The sequence below is a fragment of the Trichosurus vulpecula genome, chromosome 3 (assembly GCF_011100635.1).
Source record: "Trichosurus vulpecula isolate mTriVul1 chromosome 3, mTriVul1.pri, whole genome shotgun sequence".
NCBI classification, from domain to species: domain Eukaryota; kingdom Metazoa; phylum Chordata; class Mammalia; order Diprotodontia; family Phalangeridae; genus Trichosurus; species Trichosurus vulpecula.
The window spans coordinates 37,072,209-37,088,100 of NC_050575.1; the positions used below are offsets into that span (position 1 = coordinate 37,072,209).

The 15,892-nt window shown below is 37.2% G+C and overlaps 1 protein-coding gene across 1 annotated transcript in view; it reads right to left on the minus strand.

Moving 5' to 3' along the window:
* Window positions 1–496: 496 nt before the first annotated feature.
* The window catches only part of TTC6 (tetratricopeptide repeat domain 6), a 94,241-nt gene continuing 78,845 nt past the window's right edge, over window positions 497–15,892 (minus strand). Inside the window, exons 12-14 of the mRNA XM_036749703.1 lie at window positions 10,793–10,963; window positions 3,548–3,773; window positions 497–630 (exon numbers count right to left, since the gene is read on the minus strand). Coding sequence (XP_036605598.1) covers window positions 497–630; window positions 3,548–3,773; window positions 10,793–10,963 — 531 coding nt within the window. The remainder of the gene's footprint in view (window positions 631–3,547; window positions 3,774–10,792; window positions 10,964–15,892) is intronic.

Consider the following 15,892-nt stretch of genomic DNA (forward strand, 5'->3'; position numbering starts at 1 on the left):
GAAAGGATGCATATAATGCACGTTATTGTGGGCAATAAGAAAAAAAAATTCTCAAAACTCACATTTCTTTTATTTTAGTCAGAAAGTTCATTTTTTCTAATAAAAGAACTCTACAGAGAATATAACTATTTAGCCCTTTAATATATGACACTTTTTTCTTGTATCCACATGGTAGGTATTACTACTTCAAAAAGAAATTCTTAATTTAAAGAGCCTACTTCAATAATTTCAGTATTCTTTAAGGGACAGCAGCAACTAAATACTACCAAATAATTCAATTATTTGGGCTGGACAAATATATGCAAGCTGATAATCTAGTAACTTAAAAATCACAGGATGGAATAAATATTAAGCTGCTAATTGTTTTGATAATTATATGAAAGTTGAAAAATAATTTAGCAGTAATACTAATTCATTCTTTTCAAAAACAGATTTCAGTTTAGAGAAGAAAGGCTACTGTTTCTCTGCAGTACTTTGCATTGATATCTAATCTAATCTAAGCCTTAGCAAATTCTTGAAGGTCGAGAGATTGGTTATAGTCCTTCAGAGCTTCTTCAATCAAACCCATTTTTCCACGAACATCTGCTCTGAGTTTATATGCGAGATGATCATTAGGTTGTAATGACAAGGCTGCAAAAGACAATAATAAATTTCAAGATTTATTTTATTCCATTAATTTTAAAATCGTATCATTTTGGGGGGTTATAAATTCCTTTAAAACTTAAATATCACTAATATTGAAATCACATTCCAACAAATCTATGGTGCCAGATTTATTTTGCCATGCTACTATATGTGCATTCTTTCTAATATACCTCAATTAGCAAAATTAGAGTTTACAAACTTTTAAAACCTAACATTTGATTTAGGATAAAGATACTTGATACTTGAGCAAATGAGCAAATGTTAAAGAGAAGTTCTTTGAGGGATGAAAAATATGAAGAAATTTTAAAAACAGCTTAAAGGATAAAGCATTGCTTACCTCTGAATTCAAGCCTGGATTGTTATAGAAATTATATTATTTAACATTAATATTTTAATATTAATAAAAATCAATGCTCATATTAATATCATAAATTATAGAATATAAAATAATATTCTGTAAATATATAAATAAAGGAAATACTTTAAAAAACAAATTAAGTTTATATAGACCCTAAGCACTTTCCATATTTACTGTTATTTCTCAGTGAATACTTACACATTATTTTACTTTCGAAAAGATATTTTTTTAAAGTAATGGCCTATACTACGTCTAAAATGGGCTCAGTATAACGTCCTATGCAATTTGCTGATGGAGGGTATGGTGACATGGCTAATCTAAAAATCAGTTATATTTGCTTTTGACTCTTTTTTATACTTAAACTTGAATATTGGTATATCCATTTTGGAAATTCACAGCAGTTCAAAATAAATAATAACTACTGTGAAGGTCCCTTCCCATGTATGTTTCTGTTACTGTTAAGTTAATAAAAAAAGCCACCTCAGGGTAAACCAGAACATAATTTTTAGGCTTCCCAGCTCTCCTTATCTTATCCCTTCTCAAAATTTCCCTATTTCTAAATGTACTGGTAACTATACTTCTGTGTTGGTAAGCAAAATGGGCTCCTTAGCACTTAGTTCAACAAGTGCCCTTGAAGAGTTTGGCTTTTGTTTGCTTTGAGTAATTCAGTGTATTTCATTGAGTCTTACTAAGTGCTAAGCCCCAGGCCCAAACCCTTATTAGGTGTAAAACCTTAGTGGGTATGGATTGGCAACTAAGGTGGGGCCCAAGGTAGGACTAACTCCAGGGAGGGCCTAGTTTACATGTCTGGGACAGCAGAGGCTCTTAGACCACGTGGATTTAAGTCGCCTCTTTGTGACGATTTTAGGTCACATGGGTGAGTCGCATGTGTGACTCACCCCTGATGCTGAAAAAGATATAAAAACCAGGGGTTGGCCTCCATTTCCTTGGAGCTCTTTGCTGCAGCCATGGTGGCAGGTGACTCTGGGCCAGCCCTTGTTCTGAGCTCCTGGGCTGAACCTAGATATTGGTAACTGTGAATTGTATTGGGTCTGTCTGTTGATGTTTGTACTTTGTTTGTATGTTGCTCTGAAGTTCAGGGTGCTGGCTTTTTTCCCTGAACTAAGTGAATGATATTTGTATGCTGAATGAAAGTAAGCTTGTCAACCCCTTCACTTTGCTTTCCTTAGTTGAGCAGATCAAAAGAACCTGTGCTGTTGGTAGCTTTCTGGGTGCTGGCTGTGGGTGGATCTTACACCCCCACAGAAGCTGCTAGCCAGATTGTTGAAACAACTTCTCAACAAATAAAAACCATCAATCTAAGTAAAGCTGCTCTGTGGGCTTGCTGATTTGTTTAAGACTTCCTAAAGCTAATGGAGATGCATTAATTATTCTGGTTTAAAATGTCTTTCTTTCCAAGTCCTAGGAAATTTGCATGTAGAAATAAGAGCCAATCATAACATCAACAGAAGATATTAAGTAGGAAAGAGCATCAATAGAATAGAATAGAATAGAATGGAATGAATGGAATAGAACAAAACAGAACATAAGAGAACAGAACAGAATAGAATAGAATAGAAGGCATCAGTAGATTTTTAGAAAAAAAGATAAATTCTTCATATCATTTTTATACCTCATTCTCTGAGGGATAAATGCTGATGCATAAGCTGCTATGATGGTGTTTAAGTGCCATTTCCATGGCAGTCATCTTGCAAACTGCTTATCATTAACAATACAAGATGGTGAATTGTTCAATGAAATAATATTTTTTGATGTTTTGTAATACAGTTATGCCAGTTCCTTTATTTGCTTATTTCTAGGGAGATCCTCTGATACCTCCTTCTATTTAGCTACCATTTTGTATTGTTTTTTGGTTTCACTTATAGTGAGAATGCCAAAATTTGTAAGCTGTTCTTCCAGTACTATGTCTGATATTTGGTTACTAGACAAGGATCTAATATTTAGTTCTTACTGATAGTTTTAAGAAAGCAATTCTTTGTCCCTATTTGCCCTCCTTTTCTGCCACTTTGATATAACCGATGCAGAAGCAAAATAGGAACACAGAAGTCTGAGGGCACTTTTGTATTTTCAGTGGATTGTCATTAGCATAGAATTCCATCACCAAGTCACCAGTCTATTAGAGATGAATGTTTGTACATTTAGTGATACTAGTCTTTGGGAACCATACTTAGAACTGTAGTCAAAACTTTTCTTACATAGTAGAACCAACCAGAACTTGGGCTTTGTTGGCATACTTTGAGAACCCAGAGTTCTCAACACCATGATGAGACATCAAAGCAAGAATTTGTGGAGGCTTATTAAAAGTACTATAAATGTTTTATTATGTTGACTTTAAATTAAGAAGTTAACATGAAAGAGATCTGTTGATGTAATTATAGAATTAATACTATTCACACCTTAAGTTTTATTTTTGTTTCCTTGGGCAATTAAATGATTCTTCTTGTTTTTAACCTAATTTCAAATGTATTAATCATCTCAATTTCACCAGGAAATAAAAAAATATATATATATATATATATGTACCTGTACTGAGATCTTCTTCAGCTGTCTCATATTGTTGTAAACTGTAGTATAAGTGTGCCTTGTTATAATATACTGCAGCCCAAAAAGGAGAGAGGTTAACTGCTTTTACAAAATCTTCTTTTGCTTCTTCAAATTTCTGTAATATTATATTTGTGATAGCTCGATTCAAGACTGCAGAATCATTTAGTGGGTCAAATTGCAATGCCTTGGAGTAGAAGTCATTGGCCTACAAAATACACAGATAAAAAAGGTTATGTAGCATTTTCTTAAGGAGAGAGAATCTCCAGAAAGTAAGGGAAAAAAAACCTTTTGCATATAAAGACAATTTCCAAGGGAGGGAAAAAACGTTCCAAATTCTAAACCACATGACTAGATAAAATTCAGCTATATTTTGAAATGACAAACACAGGCAAAAAAGGAATAAAAATGCTGAGGAAGCTCACATTTCTGGCACATTCAGAATCTCAGAACTTCAGAGTTACAAAGTATCTTAGAAAGTTTTCCCATGTAAATATAATAGGGACAGGATTAGGGGACCCTTGATTAGTTGAATTCCCTCAAGCCACACATTGAAATTACAGGATGAAAATAATTAACTGTTAAGATTTTTTTCCATTTTAGGTGTTGAGTGGCTGCATTCACAGCTTGGTAATTGTGTGAAATCTATTATTGAATTGTATTCAATTCATTTGAATTGCAGATTCATAAAGAAGGAAAGAAAAGGAGAGACATTGGGGGCAGAGCCAAGATGGTGGAGTAAAAGCAGGGACTTGCCTGAGCTCTCCCCCAGACCCCTCCAAATACCTGTAAAAGTGACCCTAAAGAGATTCTAGAGCAGGGGAACCCACAAAATGACAGAGTGAAATAAATATCCAGCCCAAGATAACCTGGAAGGTCGACAGGAAAGATCTGTTTGAGAGAAGAGCTCAGTCCAGCATGGGCCATGCTGGCATGGGGCTGGAGCAGGCCTCAGGGGACTGAATCACTGCCAGCTATGGCAGTTTCTCACAAACCCAGAAGTGCCAAAGACAACTTAGAAAATCTGAGTTGCAGTCCTGGGTGGCAGTCCCGAGGTGAAGAGAAGCACCAGTGTGGCAGAGATTGTGGCAGCAGAGGCAAAGGAATCTTCTTCACAGTTCCAACGCAGAAAAGAGTGGTTGGGGTTACTCACAGACCAGAGCACAGGCCAGGAGAGGAGTAAAAACCTCTCCTTTGATCATACCACCTTGGAAGAACTAAAGATTTACAGGTCTCTAGAAGTATCAGTGAAAACAGCTGCACAAAACCCCTGAAACTTGGGACAGTTTGCCCTCCACCTTGGAAGCAGAGTCCTACCTTAACAAAGAGCTAAGAGCTGAGAAGTCAAGTAATTGTCTGGGAAAATGAGCAAACAGCAGGAAAAAAATCAGACTATAGAATCTTACTTTGGTGACAAGGAAGATCAAAAAATACAACCAGAAGAAGACAACAAGTCAAACGTCCTATATCCAAAGCCTCCAAGAAAAATATGAATTGGTCTTAGTCCATGGAAGAACTCAAAAAGGGTTTTGAAAACTAAGTAAGAGAAGTAGGGGAAAAATTGGGAAGAGAAATAACAATGATGCAAGAAAGTCATGAAAAATGAGTGAACAGCTTTCTAAAGGAGACCCCCAAAATGCTGCAGAAAATAACACTTTAAAAAATAGACTAACCCAAATGGCAAAAGAGGTCCAAAAAGCTAATGAAACAGAGGACTTTCAAGCATTCTTGATGAAAAGACCAGAGCTGAATAGAAAATTTGACTTTCAAATACAAGAATCAAGAGAAGCATGAACAGGTAAATAGGAAAGAGAAATCATAAGGGACTTATTAAAGGCTAACTGTTTATATTCCTACATGGAAAGATGATATTTATAACTCATGAGACCTTTCTCAGTATTAGGATAGTTGTAGGGGTGAGTTGAATATGAAGGGATGATATTTAAAAAATAAAATTAAGGGGTGATAGAGGAATGTACTGGGAGAAGGAGAAAGGGAGAGATAGGAGGAGGTAAATTATCTCACATAAAAGAGTCAAGAAAAAGCTTTTACATTGGAGGGGAAGAGGGATAAGGTGAGAGGGAATGAGTGAACCTTACTCTCATCTGATTTGGCTTAAGGAGGGAATAATATACACAATCAATTGGGTATGAAAATTTATCTTACTCTATAGGAAAGTAGAGGGGGAAGAGGATAAGAGAGGAGAGGATGGTAGAAGGGAGGGCAAATGGGAGGAGGGGGTAATGAGAAGCAAACACTTTTGAGGAGGGACAGCAGAGAATAGAATAAATGGCGGGGTGGGATAGGGTGGAGGGAAATATAGTTAGTCTTTCACAACATGATTGTTGTGGAAGAGTTTTGCATGACTACACATGTATAACCTATAGGGAATTGCTTGCCTTCTCAATGAGGGTGGGAGGGGAGTGAGGAAGGGAGAGAAAGTCGAATTCAAAGTTTTAAAAATAAATGTTAAAAATTGTTTTTACATGCAACTGGGAAATAAGATATATAGGCAATGGGGTATAGAAATCTATCTTGCCCTACAGGAAAATAGAAGGGAAGGAGATAAGAGAATGGGGGTGGGGTGGTGGTAGAAGGGAGGGCAGATTTGGGGAAGGGGTAACCAGAATGCACATTGGTGTGGGGGAGGGGAGAGATGGGGAGAAAATTTGGAACTTAAAATCTTGTGGAAGTGAATGTTGAAAACTAAAATAATAGGAATAAAAAAAAGAACAAAGAAGGAAAGAAAAGGGAACAAGCATTTATTTAGTGCTTTGCAAATATCATCTCATTTGATCTTCACATAAACCTTGTAGGTAGGTGTTATTCTGATCCCCATTTTATAGTTGAGGATACTGAAGCAGAATGAAATGTCTTAACCAGGATCACACAGGTAGTAAGTAAGTGTCTGAGACTGGATTTGAACTCAGGTCATCCTGATTTCAGGCACAGAATTTTCCCCACTCTGCTACTTTTCTAGAAGAATCCAGAGCTTCTTACAAAAATTGAATTTTTTCTTCCACTAACAAAAATCTATTTTTTTTCTCCCTCTCATCTCCTCCTTCCATGGGAAAAAAGAAAAAGAAAATCCTCGTAACAAATAGACACAATTTCATTGCCTGTGCTTATTCCTTCAATTTCTATTTCTTTTTCCTCCCTACATTAGTCATGTTGTGAATGAAGAATCAGAACAAAAAGTGAAAACCACAAGAAAGAAAAAAAAAGAAAAAACAAACAAAAAAGAGACAATAGTTAGTATGCTTTGATCTGCATTCAGATTCCATAATTCTTTCTCTGGATGTGAATAGCATTTTTCATCATAGTCTTAGATCATTGCATTGCTGAGAAGAGCTAAGTCTATCAAAGTTAGTCATGGCACAATGTTGCTTTTACTGTGTACAATGTTCTCTTGGTTCTGCTCACTTTACTCAGCATCAGTTCATTCAAATCTTTTCAGGTTTTTCTGAAATCCACCTGTTCATCATTTCTTATGGAACAATAGTGTTTCCTTCTATTCATATATCACAACTTGTTCAGCCATTCCCCAAATGATAGGCATCCCCTCAATTTCCCATTCTTTGCCACTACAAAAAGAGCTGCTATAAATATTTTTTTGTACATGTGGATCCTTTTTACTTTTTATGATCTCTTTGGGATAATGGATCAAAGGGTATGCATATTTTTATAGGCATAGTTCCAAATTGCTCTCTGGAATGATTGGATCAGTTCCAATTTTCCCACATCTTCTCCAACATTTTTCATTTCCCTTTTCTGTCATGTTAGGCAATCTGATAGGTGTGGTCTGATATCTCAGAGTTGTTTTAATTTTCATTTCTCTAATCACTAGTGATTTAGAGCATTTTTTCATGTGAATATTGCTTTAATTTCATTGTTTGAAAACTGCCTGTTCATATCCTTTGACCCTTTATCAATTTCTTTCAATCCTCAACTTCTTTTTCTTGTCTTATTGCTATAGCTAGCATTTCTAGTATGATATTTGAATATTAATGCTGATGATGGACATCCTTACTTCACTCCTCATCTTATTGCTAAGGTTTAAAGCTTGAATCCATTACAGATAATGCTGGTACTTGGTTTTAGATAAATACTGCTATCATTTTAAGGAAAACTTTTGTTCATTCCTGTGTTTCCTATTGTTTTTTTTTAAATTGGAATGGAAGTTATATTTTGTTAAAAACTTTTTTTTTGCATCTACTGAAGTAATCAGGTGATTTGTTTTGTTTTTGATGTAGTTAATTATACTTATATTTTATACTTATATTTCCTTATATTGAATCAGCTCTGCATTCTCTGTATAAATCCATTCTGGTCATAGTGTATGATTTTTGTGACATTGCTGTAATCTTTTTCCTAGTATTTATTAATTGTTCTTTAAATATGTGATAGAGTTGATTTGTAACTCTATCTGGTCCAATTTTTTTTTTCCTTTGGGAGTTCATCCATTTGTTCAATTTATTTTTTCACAGATAGGTATAAGTATATTTCCTGTTCCTTTAATCTGGGCAATTTATATTTTTTGTAAATATTCATTCATTTCTTGTATATTGTCAATTTTATTGGTATATAGTTGGTCAAATCACTCCTAATAATTGCTTTTATTTCGTCTTCATTGGTTGTGAATTCACCTTTTCATTTTTTGATATTGGTAATTTGGCTTCCTTCTTTTTTTTTTTTAAATTATCCAATAGCTTATCTATTTTATTGTTTTGTTTCTTCAAAATAAAAAAAAAAACTCCAGGGGCAACTAGGTGGCACAATGAGTAGAGCACCAGCCCTGGAGTCAAGAGGACCTGAGTTCAAATCTGCCCTCAGACACTTGACACACTTACTAGCTGTGTGACCTTGAGCAAGTCACTTAACCCCAATTGCCATGCCTTCCCCCTCAAAAAGCCCCCCCAAAACAAACAAAAAACTCTCCAAACCTCAGCACCTAGTTTTATTTGTTCAACAGATTTTTAACTTTTGATTTTTAAAACTTTTCCTTTGATTTTCAGGATTTCTATTATAGTGGTTAATTGTTGACTTTCCACGTCCAATTCATTGATATGTTCATTCTCTCTTTTTTTGATGTATGTATTAAGAGATACACATTTCTCCCCAAAGGCTTCCATGCCTGCATCCCAGAAATTCTGGTACATTGTCTCACTGTTGTTATCATCTGTGATGAAATTATTGACTATTTCTATTATTTATTCTTTAACCTGCCTATTCTTTAGGATAAGCTTATTATAACACCAGCTAGCAGCTGTTGAAAGCTGGTGAAAGACCAACAACACCAGCACACAGAAGGGCTGCTAGCACAGGTTCTTTGATCTGCTTTTCTAAGGAAAGCAACTTTAAGGGATTAAGAATCTCACTTTAATCAAACATACATATATAATTCACTTAGTTCAGGGGGAAAAGTCAGCACCCTGAACTTCAAAGCAGAAATTACAAACAGAAAATATCAACAGGTGAGATAACACAAACCAGTAGACAGGCTTCTAGATTTCTATCCAACATCTCAATACATGGTTACCAGGGAAGCACCAACATCTGAGTTTCCAAGCCGGGGGGCTCCAGTGGCTACCCAGAGTCTCATCTGGTCAAATCACAGGACACTCTTCCAGTGACTGAGAGCCCCAAACAAAATGCTAACCTCTGGGTTTATATACCCTTTTTAGGGCCTGAAGACTTCACATCCAATCAGGAAAAGGGTGTGGGCCTGGGGCTTAGCACCTAGCAAGACTTAATCAAAGGTACTTGATTACTTTAGCATTCTAAAAGAGAAACAGTAAAAAAAGTCCCACCTTAGTTAATATTACACTTATTTAGTTTCCAATTAATATTTTTGTGTACTTCAAAGGCCCCTTATTCCACCTAATTTTTACATATTATAGTCAGAAAAAGATGCATTTACTATTTCCACTTTTCTGCCTTTGTGAGGTTTTTGTACTTTAATACATGGTCAGTTTTTGTGAAGGTGCTATGCACAGCTGAGAAAAGGTATACTTCTTTCTAGGGGGTATCCCTTACGTATTCTCTAATGCTATTAGCTTGAATGCACATTGATATGACTCAGCTATAGTCATTTTAGCTATCAGCCATTACTAGTTTTTAGAAAAGGAGTATTTACTAAGGTGGTACGGTAAGAGTAGTGTGTACAACACATCCTTCCAAAAGCCTGTGATCTATTCTCCCACAAGTAAGTATACACAGAGTCCAGGAGAACAGGGCTGGAGCTAAGAGACCACTTGTGCCAAACAGACAATTCACAGCTTCTTGTTGGTAGGAGTTCTTTTGCCTATTTGTGGTATGCTCAATAAGTTCCCATTAGGCATGCTGTAGTTTTTTGTTTCTGTTTGTTTGTATTTGCTAGTTTCCTTGTGGAGCCATGGATCTACATCCAGTCTGTCTTTGGCTCCCATGAAGACTTTGCAGTCTGATGATTTGGAAGTGCCACTAGGACATTGATGGGGAGAGAGTAAGTCTCTATCTTTTTTTATCCTCTCCATCTTTCAAAGCTTGTAAAGTCCTCCTTTCACCAGAAGAGGGTGGGAGGAAGGCTAAAGACCAAGCCTTTCTTTGCCTTCCCTGCCCCCCACCCCCACCCCAGGAAACTGTCCTCCTGTGTTTGCTGGAATGCTTTCTCCTGGCTTGCCACTTGCTTGAAGTCCTAATTCCAGCTAACTTGATGTTTTTATACTGTACCCAGAGAGCATGATGAAATCCTACAGAAATCTGGTCTGGCATCATTTCATTTCATTAATTGACTTTCAAAGACTTTGTACACATACTCTAAGCTTTATGAGTGATATTGGACATCTTATCACTTATTTTAAATGGGGTGGGTTGGGTAAATCAATCAACCTCACCCTTACATTTAAATATTTAAGATAATATTTAAGAGAGGAAACACTGGCTGGCTTACCACAGGGTAAGTCTCCTGGGATAACAGAATGATTAGGAAAGAAATTAAGAAAAATCATTAACAGAAATGTAGAAGTCAGTCTGTGGACAAAATGGAAAACCCATCCTCATCAAATAGGTGCTCATCTTTGTCTTATAATAATTCTCTGGCTTTGGAAGGATGTCATGGGAAATAAAGTTGAAAAAAGTAAGTTGTAATGAGATTGTGAAAGTGGAATGGCTAAGGAGTGAATACATCTTTGAGAAGACAATAGTTGTTTTTTGGGGGTGGGGGTGGTCAGGTAATGACCATCTTACCTGGGTGAATTGCCTGTGGTGTAAATAGATATTTCCTGCATTAAAGTAAGCCAGAGAATACTTAGGGTTTACAGAAAGTGCAGCCTGATAGTCCTTCATAGCAATATGCCGTTCACCCATAAATTCATGAATCACACCACGATTTGTTAAAAATTCTGCAGAAGTAGTGATCTGAAAGACAACAATAGGAGTACTTCACATTTAAGAATGACGTTTTCATCCTTTCACCCTTTCATCCTTTGTAAAAACGAGCCCTGGGAGAGATTAAAAAAAGATAACTAGGCAGTAAAATTGTTGGAACAAGTGTTCTAGCCTTTATTCAAAGAACTCTAGTGAGGGGGGAATTGATGACTATCTGAGTTAATCAATTCTGCTTTTGAAGAGCTCTGTTAGGAAGTTTTTCCTTACATCAAGCTTAAATTCACCTTCATTTCCACTCATTCCTCTTGGTTCTACTCTCTGGGGCTAAGTCACATATCCTTGAAGACAGCTATCATTTTTTTCCCCTAAATCTTCTCTTTCTGCGCTAAAAACACCCTCAAGTTGTTCATAGTGACTCCCCCTTTCTGGACATTCTCCAGTTTGTCTTTCTGAAAAAGTGGCATCTGGAACAGAATCTTCAGATTTGGTCTGACAAGGGCAGGGCACAATAGGACTATGACCTCCTATTTATGAAAACTAAACCTCCTTTATTAGAATTTAACACTATATCCAATCTAATAAACATTTATTAAACATGTACTATGTGCCAGGCACTGCTCTAAGCACTGGGGATACAGTTAATAAAAAAAAAGTCCCTGCCTTCAATGAGCTTACAATCTAAAGGGGGAGACAACACACAAAAGGAGGTGGGTTGAGGGGGTAGGGGAACAAGACACTGGGGGTAACCAATACAAGGGCATCTTGTTCCATTTATACCAGGCAGGGCAGCAGATACAGAAAGGAGTGAGCTGAGAGTCCAGTTTCTGCCCTCTATAAATGAAGGCATCAGGAAGAGTTTATTACTCTACCCTCCCAGCCCTCCAATCAGAGGGGATGAGAAGCTGAGGGAGGTGGTGTCTGTCAAGTCTTGAGTTAGCAGCATGCTGGTGAGTTTAGAAGTGATGAGCTTATCGTGGGAGGGGCATCTTGTTCCCAGGAGCTGAAACCAGGCAGGGTAATAGATGCAAAGTGGATTAGCCTTCCAGGTCACCAAATCATACTACTGACTCAAACAAAGCTTGCTGTTCATTAAAATCTCCAGATCTTTTTTGGATGAACTGCTGACTAGTCATGACTCTACACTTAATTATATACTGTAGAGAACAGTTTAGTTCATATCTCTCCATCATGTTTGGATAAATGGTGTGAGACTTTGTTAAATATTTCAAATTTCTCGGAGTAACTATTTTAGTAATTCTATATAAAAGAAGTTAATCTGGGAGGACCAATTCTTAATGGAATATATGTATGTATGTATGTATGTATGTACGTATGTACATATGTGTGTTTGTATGTATATAGATATAGAAACATATGTGTAGATATATAGATATAGCTGTAGATATATATATTTTCCTTTCCAAGATCTTCACTAACCATTTCCTTAATAATATGTATTAGAGGCAGCTAGGTGACTTAGTGGATAGAGCATCAGTCCTAGAGTCAGGAGGATCTGAGTTCAAATTTGGCCTCAGACACTTGACAACTACTAGCTGTGTGACCCTGGGCAAGTCACTTAAGCCTGACTGCCTTGCCAAATAAATATATCTATTAGAATTTTGCCAGGAATCAAGGTCAAGATCATTGTTCTATATTTTAAAGACATCATTTGCCTTTTTTTGAAGACATCAATTCCAATTATATTTTCAATTATCTGGTCCTGTGGTACCTTTTCTGTTCTCCACAATTTCTCAAACATCACTGACAGGGGCTCAATAATTATAGAATTCTTGGGATGTACACTCAGCAGTGTGCTCTAGCTAGAGAGCCAACTGTGAAATTGGAATCAGCAAATGCCACAAATCAGGGCTTTATTTGTTTTGTTGTTTGCCTGGACTTAAAGTGATGGAGAAAAGATTAACAATATAGAAAGTATGTCGGTCCTCGGTATATTTTTTCTTTCCCTTTCCCTTCCCTCCCCCTTCCATGGTAAATATTTATCAGCACAATCCTGGATGCTGTTCAAGTTGCTCTGGTAATTTGAACTCATCGGGAGCAGCTAAATTCTCTCTTGCTAGCTTGCTTGCCCTTTTTCTTAGGTTTCACCTCCACATTTATAATTTTTGTTCTGTTCTTTCCACTCCAAAGATCATTCTAGCTGGCAGAGAGAAAATGAAGTTAAAAAGCTGATGTTCAGCTTTGCCTTCTCTGTCATCATTCCATCTACTCCAAGCAATGGTCCTAATTTTATCCTCCTATTTTCCCCAACACAGGACTTAAAAAAACCCAAACTCTTTTGTTGTTGCTGTTAGCTATCCTCATTAGCTTCAATTCATTTCATGCTATATTCCTCATGATACTATTTTTACAGGATTGTGATGTTTTATTCTCTTTTACCATCCCTTCTTTCCATGTCTTTTTAAAACCCAAGCTGGTCTGGAATCCTTGTGCATCCTTATTGGTGTCTTTAGACAAGGGGTCTCCTCCGTTTTCTGTTTGTGCGGGTTATTTCTCTTTGTATCTTTAGAAACTCATTCTTGAAAGGTTCCCATTCCCAATGAACTAACTTCATTGAAATTTAGTCCATGGTACCTACCGTGCCCTACATGTGAATCCTTTTATAGCTGCATTCCCCAATTTAGAGTTACATGTTAGGGTAACCAGAAGGTGTCGCTGTGGAGCAGAGTTTGCTTGGCACTCTCTTCTCAATCCTAGTTTGCCTTTCTTTGATATCTCCTGGTTTAGTACAATGCCTCATGCGTAGCAGGTCCTTAATAAATGTTTGCTAACTGATTCCTTCCTTTCATAAGAATTTGAGGAAATGATTCATCCCAAACCACACTTTCTTCTGCTCGCTAGGTGTACTTGGGGGCATGCCTTTTCTTATGGTTCCCCCAAACTCTTTCTGTCTCATCACATCAGAGGTTGGGAGATTTGTTTAACACACCTACAATCCAAGCAGCCCCACCTGGATAAAACAATAACTTGCTCTTTAGCTTAGGACTTCAGTGGACCAATTCAGGGAGCTTAAAAATACAATTTATTAATAAAAAGAATTACTAAAAAATCCTCTCATGCATAGGGCTCTGTAGCTACCAGGTCAGAAGCATATTCTGGTTCTCGTTCTCTGACCTATTTTAAAAATTCTGTGCAGCCCAGTCAGTCATTGGCATCCATTTCCCCTATTATCACGTAGAAAAAAATACAGACATTCAGTACATGATCACGATTCAGGATCAATCACGGATTTTATACTAAGCAGAATCAAGATAAAGAAGTAGTTTAAAGGAATCCTGAGAAAGGTAACAAAAGCAGAAGAATGGGGAAGAGAGAGTTGGAGAGAATAAAACCTTTCCCACAGCTTTCCTCAGTTCTAAAGGGATAATCACACACACTCAAAGGGTCAGCCTGAGCTGATAAATAAAGGAGAATCTTGCTGCGAGGCAACCCTGCTACCCTTAAGTCTCTACACAGACTGCCTTTCTCCTTTGCAGACAACTCCATTTCTCCCAGCTCAAAGACTGTGGTCATTCCAGTCCTTCTTTGGATAGGCAGAAAATGCTCTCTCCCTCACTCCCTCCTTCTCTTCCTTCCCTCTCCCTCTCTTATCTCAATTTCCTTTCTCTCTCCAAATTCCAGAATTCCAATCAAGTTTCCACCCTTACCCTACCTGCTAAGCAGTGGGTTCAAACACTTCTTTATACTGAAGCAACTGGCATGAGGGCTGCTTGAGTTTGAGGAATTTGAAAAGAAAAAGAGGAGACTTGTTCTGTTTTGTTCTGCCCATTTGATTTTTTTCCATTTGGTAGCAAATGCCTCTCTAAACATAAAATATGGTAAATGGTAACCCTGCATCAACATGGGAATAGGGGAAAAGGAAACCCATATATAAGATTGACATGTACAAAGTGATTTATTTAAGATACTTTTGATAGTTAGCTAGAGATGGTAGTTGGTTACTATTGGCTTCCAAATTTACATTTAGATTGGGATGAGGATGTGGGAGCTCCATGGTAGGGCAGCTCCAATGACAGATTCTTTGTATATGAAAACCTCATCTCTGATATTTGTTAGAGATGCCCTCTTTTCTTGGAGGATTACAGGATGGTAATTGGTGGGTTATCTGTTACCTCTGCTTCATGACATAAAATTTGGGATCTTAGTGTGGTGATTGGTTGGGTTGGGGAAGGTGCAGAGCAGATAATAGTATGGCATTGTAATGTTCTTTGATAACTCCAGGCTGATCAATGAGAAGAACATGGTGAGTCTTTTCTACGACATGAGGGAGCATGGGACAGCTTGGGCCCAGTGGAAAATTTATTTATGAGTTATTATTGAGCAAAGAGGGAGGGATACTCAGCTTGTTTTATGGGGTGAAATAGTAAGAAAGGGCAATTAACACATAAGAGATAGTGAGTCCTAGTCAATAAACACTTATTAATCATGTCAGATATGTGTCAGACATTGTGCTAAGCTCTGAGAATACAAAGAAGAGTCAAAAAACAGTCACGGCCCTCAAAGAGCTCAAAACCTAGTGGGGGAGACAAGAAGCAAACAAATACGTACAAACCATATACAGGATAAATGAGAATTAAATGAGAGAAGACACTAAAATTAAGAGCAGTTGGGAAAGGCTTCCTGTAAAAGATGAGATTTGGGACTAAAAGGAAGTTGGTGAAGATGAGGAGGGAGAACATTCAAGGTATAGGAGACAACCAGAGAAAATGCTGGGAATCAAGAGATGCAGTGTCTTGTTCATTGAATAGCCAGGAGGCCAGTGTCTGGATTGGAGAAAAGAGTATGTGGTGGAGAGTAAGGTGTAGGAAGACTGGAAAGGTAGGAGAGGGCTGGGTTATAAAGGGCTTTGAACACTAACCAGAAGATTTTGTATTTGATCTTGGAGGTGGTAGGGACTGGAGTTTATTGAGTAGGGGTGGGCGGGAGACATGGTTGGACCTG